This window comes from Bison bison, unplaced genomic scaffold (assembly GCF_000754665.1).
Source record: "Bison bison bison isolate TAMUID 2011002044 unplaced genomic scaffold, Bison_UMD1.0 scf7180017864244, whole genome shotgun sequence".
Lineage (NCBI taxonomy): Eukaryota > Metazoa > Chordata > Mammalia > Artiodactyla > Bovidae > Bison > Bison bison.
In genome coordinates this window covers 3,378,179-3,386,488 of record NW_011494816.1, presented here as the reverse complement: position 1 = coordinate 3,386,488, position 8,310 = coordinate 3,378,179, and the positions used below count along the sequence as shown (strand labels likewise).

Below are 8,310 nucleotides of genomic sequence, written 5' to 3'. Positions count from 1 at the left end.
CCAAGATATAAAGTGATAATCTCTGCACCTTTTCTCAAAAGCAGAGAAGCACTTAAGACTCAAATCAGCTTTATATCTATTAACTTGGAGAAAACAGGAAATTATTAACAAAACCTTGCTAAGAAGTTATTTTTTTAAAAAAGGCTGTCCTCTGACCTTTTTTTATTATGCTAAAGAGGGCCCCCCATACCCTAAATCCATTCTTCTGAATGGGACTCAGAAAATGGAATCAAACCAGAGCTATTCCCTTATATAAGATTGCCTGGTCTCCAAAGGTGATCCATTGGAGAGGCCCCCGACCTCCTCACGACTGGAGGTGGAGCTTACATAATAATAATAGAAATAAAGTGCACAATGAATGTGATGTGCCTGAATCATCCCTAAATCTACACAGGCCGCCTCCCTCAACCCAGTCCATGGCAAAACTGTCTTCCAGGAAACCAGTCCATGGTGCCAAAAAGGTTGAGGGGTGCTGAACTGGATTTCTTTCCCTAAAGGTCTTTTGTTGACTTCAACCCAAGCTCAATCACATTTTTCTTGATATGGAGAAATGGAGATCAGCTTTAGAAAAAGTCTCCTAATTAGGCATTTCTAAATTGCTCTAAGGAACAAGACGCTTCATGAAGAAAAGTTTCCTAATATACTAATAGTCTCCTGGAAGGTCACAATAACATAAGTTAAAGGCCCTGAGAAGTCATGTGACAGTGAAACCAATTTAACTTTGTTTAATCCAAACATTTTTCAAACATATCTGAACACGGTAGGACCCTCTTTTCTCAATAGCTTTCAATGTTATTCTGCTCAGTTTCACACAAAGCAGACAGACGTCCCCATTTTCAGTCCTAGGGTTCACTTAGAACTTTCCTCCATGAATACACAAGGCACGCTACTCAATATCCTGTAATAACCTATATGGGAAAAGAATCTGAAAAAGAACTGATATATGTATAGCTGAATCAACTGCCTATACACCTGAAACACACTGTAAATCCACTACTCTCCCCCCCAAAAAAGAAGCTTTCCTCTATGAATATTCCAGGCGGCATAGCTTTGAATTTGAGAGACATGTTCTCAAAATCCAGCTGTTACTAGTTGTGTGACTTCAGTCATCACAATTTCTAAATTAAGAGAGGAGCTTCACTGGGAATAAACCTAAAAGAACCTTACAGTTTTCTTTGGTGTCTTGGAGGGGGTCTGTAAGGAAGACTTCATGGAAGAGCGTAGGTTCCTGGACACACTGTTGGGTGTTCTCCTTGGAAGCGGGGTTGTGGAAGCCTCTTCCTCCTCACTGTCACAGTCTGAAATCTCGGCTGCTGGCAGAAACTCTTCATCATTTTCGTCACTTTTACTGTTACCTAAAAACCTAAACGGTAGGACACATTATTTTCTGATATTCAGTGTGTGAAGTCTAAATAAGAAGCTCCTATCAGGTCAGTGTGGATGCGAGTACTGCAGTCTCTTCCTGCAACTGAGCAATATTAGACATGCTCCAGTTCTTGGGCCCTTGCTACTGAGAAGCTCTGCTAAGGGCTTTATTCATATTATTTCACTAAACCCATCAACAACTTTGTGACTTGTATATTACTTTTCCCATTTTACAGATGAGGAATCCACAGCTTAGAAAGGTTAAGTAATCTTCCCAAGGTTACACAGATAGTATTAGGCTGGTGCAAAAGTAACTTCAGTTTTGCACTGGTGAACTTTGTTGTTTGATATTGTAATACATTCTTAAATACATGTGGCTATGCTATACATCATCTTAATGCGTATTTGTTGCTTCATGTTTTTTTGCCAATGACATTACTTGCTGTTTATTTTATGTTTATTTTAGACTAGGGAAATGATGTTAGACAAAAGGCAAAAGGCAGATTCAAGCAATTTTCTTATTCGAGTTCAAAATGAGTTGTAAAGCAGCAGAGACAACTCACAGTATCAGCAATGCATTTGGCCCAGGAACTGCTAACCAACATACAGTGCAGTGCTGGTTCAAGAAGTTTTGCAAAGGAACAACAGTCTTGAAGATGAGGAGCGCAGTGACTGGTCATTAGAAGTTGAGAATGACCAATTGAGAGGATCATCAAGTTACTTGCTGAGTTGTGTCTGATTCTTTGTGGACCCCGTGGACTATAGCCTACCGGGCTCCTCTGTCCATGGAATTCTCCAGACAAGAATACTGGAGTGGGTAGCCATTCCTTTCTCCAGGGGATCTTCCCGACCCAGGGATGAAACCTGAGTGTCCTGCATTGCAGGCAGATCCTTTACCATCTGAGTCACCAGGGAAGCCCCTCATCGAAGCTGATCCTCTTACAACTAAACAAGAAGTTGCTGAAGAACTTAATACCTGCCTTTCTACATTCTACATTTGGCATTTGAAGCAAATTGGAAAGGTGAAAAAGCTTGATACCTGGGTGCCTCATGAGCTGACCACAAATAAAAAAATTGTCATTTTGAAGTGTCTTCTCTTATTCTACACAACAATGAACCATTTCTCAATCGGATTGTGAGATACAATGAAAAGTGGATTTTATATGACAACTGGCGACAGCCAGCTCAGAGGCTGGACCAAGAAGAAGCTCCAAGCACTTCCCAAAACCAAACTTGCACCAAAAAGAGGTCATGGTCACTGCTTGATGGTCTGCTGACAGTCTGACCCACTACAGCTTTCTGAATCCCAGCAAAACCCTTACATCTGAGACATATGTTCAGCAAATCAATGAGATGCACTGAAAACTGCAAAGGCTGCAGCCAGCATTGGTTGATAGAAGGGCCCAGTTCTCCACAACAGCAGCTGACTGCACGATGCACAGCCAGCGCTTCAAAAGTTGAACGAATCAGGCTATCAAGTTTTGCCTCATCCATTACATTCACCTGACCTCTTGCCAAACAACTACCACTTTCTCAAGCATCTCAACAACTTTTTGCAGGGAAAACACTTCCACAACCAGCAGGAAGCGGAAATGCTTTCAAAGAGTTCCTCGAATCCCAAAGCACAAATTTTTATGCTATAGTAATAAATAAACAAACTTATTTCTCGCTGGCAAAAATAATTTGATTGTAATGGTTCCTGTTTTGATTAGAAAAGGTGTGTTTGAGCCTAGTTATAATGATTTAAAATTCACGGTCCAAAACTGCAATTATGTTTGCACCAACCTAATAAATGACAAAGCCTAGGTTCAAATCCAAGTCTATGAGAATCAAAGTTCATGGTCTTAGGCACCCTACTAATAGTCTTGCTGGGTGTGATAATCTTGGGGCCCTGGGAGCCATCTAAACCGAGAGCAGTGTTTCTTGTCCCTTTCAAACTATAATGTTTATGTGAAATTAACAAAATTCCAGACATACTAGGTAAAGGTAAATTTCAACGGATTAGCAAATAAACAAGAAATGTTAAGAGGATTTAAGAAATAGGATTACAGATTTCACAGATGGCAGTGATGTTTTTCTGCCTGCCAAGGAGCAGTCTTACCTAAGCTGCTGCCTAATCCGATTCAAAGTCAAGACAGAACTCTTCCTGCGGATACGGGAAGTAGAGGGAGCTTCATCCTGAACTTCTGGCTCTTTACCCTCCCTGCAAGATATCACAGCATGATTACGGAAAGCGGTTTTGGGTGCCAGCTATCAGCAGCAGGACTGGAAGTGAGTCAGGTAGCCTAACAGGCTCCTATTCTTTTGGCAGCTACTTTGGAACGAGCTAAGCAAAATTTGCCCAAAAGTTTATAATGGAAGTTTGACTCAATCCCAGAGATTAAAATTTGCCAAAAGTTTATCATTTAAAGTAGACTCATCACCTCCACAACTAGAAATCAGAATATATTAATACTAATTCTATACAGAGTTTCTTATTCTTTTTAAATTTTTGATGTATCTATAATTTACTATCCACTCAAGGTTAGTAGCTATGCAGGTATACTCTCAATGCAAAGCATTTATCAAGAAATCTAGGTAAAGGACTTTACTGGAAGTCCAGTGGTTAAGACTTTGCCTTTCAATTGCAGGGGGTGCAGGATTGATCAAACAAGGTCTGATCCCTGGTTGGTGAACTAAGATTCCATATACCTTGTGGCTAAAAAACCAAAACATAAACAGAAGCAATATTGTAATAAATTCAACAAAGACATTAAAAATGATACACATTTTTAAAAAAATCTAAAAAAAAAAAAAGGAAACCAAATAAAATCAGGAAAGCCAGGTGCTAGAGTTTCTGAGCAGCAAACACAGAAATTTCAGGATTGTCATATTTGTACAGCCCATTATGTACAGACAAGGCCCAGTGTCAAACTTCAGAGTTGTTCTAAATGCATTATCTTATTGTATTTTATGTATTTGAAAATGGTTTCCAGTTTAAAAAAGAAGAAAGAAACTGATTAAGAAAATTACTGTTAAAATGTGGTAAAGAGCCAAGCAAGTAATGAAATCCAAGACTGTGAAGCAATTCAGGTCTGGGAATTATCTTCTGGAGCAGCAATCCCCAAAGGACAGCTGGGTATGTCAGAATTATCATAAGAGTGTCTCAAAAATACAGATTCCTGGGCCCAACACTTGGAGACTGATTCACTACATCTGGGGAGAGGCTCAGAAATCTGGATTTTAGAAAAGCTGGTGATTCTGTGACACAGACAGATTCACTGGCTGTGACCCACACATTTCCATCATGTGAAGGATCTTGATTTGCTCTGTGGGAGAGAGGGTAACATCCCCAAGTCACCTTCTTTTGATGTATTCTGGTTTCAGAATCACAGAAGGCACCACTGAGGATTTCCGTCCCCCGCCGATAGGAGTAAGTGTTCTTTCTTCACTAGTCTCTGTTATTTTCAAAGCTGGGGCTCGAGCTCTCAGGATCATGCCATGATCAGGTGAGGTCTTCTTGGCATCTTTGGTACAGGAGTGTTGAATCTCTCCAGTTTTCTCTGGGGCTTTCAGAGCTGGAGATGAGGTCTGAAAACCATCAGGCAGAGACCTCTTTGAAGGTGACATGACCTCAGAGAAGGCCACTTTCCGTTTCATTCTTCCAAGAGAATCCAATGAGGCACACGAAGCTGCCGGGGAAATCCTTGTGTTAGGAGTCCTAGGGAAACCTAAGTTCAAGAGAAATCACCATAGACAGTGTGTGAATTTTCTAACAAGCACTGTACAGATTGCTAATCTCTTTAGAGATAAATTCTTTCACTGAGCGATACAAAGACATGAATTATCCATATTTGGAATTATTCTATACTTTCTTTTCCCAGGTCAGGTAGCTGTTAATTTTTAGTCTCTCTCTTAAATTCTATGGGTAATTTTGCTAGCTGGAACAGTTAAATGAGCCTTCATAGATAAATGTTTAAACATCAGGTTTTCCGTGAAGTAATCTCCTAGAACAGTTGTTCTCAACCAGGGTGATACTGCACATCCTCAAGCCCCATTCAACCCCATCTGAAATTTATTCCAATGGCTCTGTTGAGTAACACCAAGGCCTTACATTTTTTCTTAACCCAGACAATACCAGTGGAGAGATGGATACTGCAGGCAATCAACTGGGCTTTGAGAGTACACAGAACCACATTTGGATCTCCTCCAATTTCATCATGATCAAAGGCATCAAGAACCTGGACATTCATTCATAGACAAATAGCTCATCAATTGAGCTATTAAAATGGCAAGGTATATACCAGGTGCTAGGAGACAAAAGTTGAATGAGACTCAATCCTGGTTCCCATCCTAAGATACTCTAGTCTAACAGGGCAGATGAGATGCATAAATGTCTATAATATCAAGTTTAATAATGATCCTAAAGCATCTAGTGCTAATAAATAGGGCTTCCCAGATGGCTCTAATGGTCAACAACCTGCCTGCCAATGCAGGAGACCATAAGAGATGCAGGTTCGATCCATGGATCAGGAAGATCCCCTGCAGGAGGGCATGGCAAGCCACTCCAGTATTCTTGCCTGGAGAATCCACTGGACAGAGAGGCCTGGCGGGCTACAGTCCATAGGGTCGCAGAGAGTCAGACACAAATAAAGTGACTTAGCTCGCATGCACTAATAAATACAGCTCTTGAGACAGGCCTTGAAAGAAAGACAAAATTTCAACAGAGTTGAAAGGGGAAGGAGGGGGATGAGCGAAGAGAATAACTGAGACTGGTGTGAGCTAAGGCAGCGAGGCAGGAAAGCACTGGGCAGAGTTCACTTCAGCCACAGCACAGGGCGTGTGTGGAACTGCTGCTGCAGGCAAGGCAAGAAGTCAGCTAGCACCTGTGTGGCAAATATGAGGATAAAGCATGTCTAGACTAATATAAAAATGTCCCAATATCCTAGTCTCCCTTATGCCTCATTTCTCCATCTTTCTGTCAAAAACAATCCATAATATTTTCCTCATAACTGCCACATCTAATTATGTCACTGTGTCAAGTTTAAATTTCTTACCCTAACTTTCAAGGTCCTACAAAATCAACAGTGAAAAAAACACCGCAATTATTTCTAAATGGTGACTGTATAAATTATTTCTTTAGTAGTTGTCTGCATTTCCAGAAAGTTTCATATGTTCATATTCAGCTCCTAAACATACAGAAACTGTGGGAAATTCTTAAAGAGATGGGAATACTGGACCACCTTACCTGCCTCCTGAGAAACCTGTATGCAGGTCAAGAAGCAACAGTTAGAACTGGATATGGAACAACAGACTGGTTCCAAATCAGGAAACGGAGTACGTCAAGGCTGTATATTGTCAACCTGCTTATTTAACTTCTATGCAGAGTACATCATGCGAAATGCCAGGCTGAATGAAGCACAAGTTGGAATCAAGATTGCCAGGAGAAATATCAATAACCTCAGATATGCAGATGACACCACCCTTATGGTAGAAAGAGAAGAACTTAAGAGCCTCTTGATGAAACTGAAAGACAACAGTGAAAAAGCTGGCTTAAAACAACATTCAGAAAACTAAGATCATGGCATCCGGTCCCATCACTTCATGGCAAATAGACAGGGCAACAATGGAAACAGTGAGAGACTTTATTTTTTTTGGCTCCAAAATCACTGCAGATGGTGGCTGCAGCCATGAAATTAAAAGATGCTTGCTCCTTGGAAGAAAAGCTATGACCAACCTAGACAGCATGCTAAAAAGCAAAGACATTATTTTGCCAACAAAGGTCCACCTAGTCAAAGTTATGGATTTTCCAGTAGTCATGTATGGATGTGAGAGTTGGACTATAAAGAAAGCTGAGTGCCGAAGAACTGATGCTTTTGAACTGTGGTGTTGAAGACTATTGAGAGTTTTTTGGACTGCAAGGAGATCCAACGAGTTCATCCTAAAGGAAATCAGTCCTGAATAGCCACTGAAAGGACTGATGCTGAAGCTGAAACTACCTGATGCGAAGAACTGAATCATTGGAAAAGATCCTGATTCTGGGAAAGATTGAAGGCAGGAGAAGGGGACGCCAGAGGATGAGATGTTTGAATGGCATCATTAACACGATGAACATGAGTCTGAGCAGGCTCCAGGAGTTGGTGATGGACAGGGAAGCCTGGCGTGCTACAGTCCATGCGGTTGCAAAGAGTCAGACACGACTGAGTGACTGAACTGAATTGAACTGAAACATACGTTGTACTAAGAAGTTTCAAGAATACTCACTGGACTTGGCACAGAAACAAAAAAATTAAGGACACATAATGGGATGAGGATGAACTTGTAGAATGGCCATGGAGCAGTTTCAGACACATTATTAGTGAAAAAAGTTAAGAGGGAAAATAATATATCCAGTATAATGCTCTACTGGCTTAGAAATAATGGGAAATAAAATTAGGAGAAAAATAAACCGGAAACTAATAATATTCATTACCTATAATAGATGAGGTAGAAGCAGGGTGAGAGGATAAAGAAAGGAATGGGGCTTCTCTGAGGACACTCGTCTTAAATAGTTTTGACTCTGTGCTAATGTTTCACATTTTAAAAGTCAAAGATGGGAAAAGCCCTAAAATTAAACATAAATGAAAGAACTTAACTGTATATCACCAATAAATAATGATTAGCAGAAGAAAAATATTTAATCAAAGTAACATTACTCCTTCAGTGGAATATATTCTAAAAATATAAAGAATAACAAATCAATTACGATTTGGAATTACGCAACGTGGGAAGGACAGGAAGAACCCTGTGGTGTAGATTAGAAGTATCAGTATGAATTTAAGAGTTTTAACATTATAACAAATACATATATATAGTTCTTAGAGAAATCTGTATGCAGGTCAGGAAGCAACAGTTAGAACTGGACATGGAACAACAGACTGGTTCCAAATAGGAAAAGGAGTTCATCAAGGCTGTATATTGTCGTAT

The 8,310-nt window shown here is 40.2% G+C and overlaps 1 protein-coding gene across 4 annotated transcripts in view; it reads right to left on the bottom strand.

Annotated features, from left to right (window-relative positions):
* Positions 1 to 8,310, bottom strand: part of ORC1 (origin recognition complex, subunit 1) — a 37,724-nt gene that overhangs the window by 17,147 nt on the left and 12,267 nt on the right. For 3 of the 4 annotated variants that reach the window (XM_010847180.1, XM_010847183.1, XM_010847179.1), the window contains 3 exons: positions 4,706 to 5,075; positions 3,467 to 3,568; positions 1,168 to 1,363 (listed from right to left, as the gene is read on the bottom strand). In XM_010847180.1, the coding sequence (XP_010845482.1) occupies positions 1,168 to 1,363; positions 3,467 to 3,568; positions 4,706 to 5,075 (668 nt within the window). The remainder of the gene's footprint in view (positions 1 to 1,167; positions 1,364 to 3,466; positions 3,569 to 4,705; positions 5,076 to 8,310) is intronic. The other variant, XM_010847181.1, reaches the window with a different exon arrangement.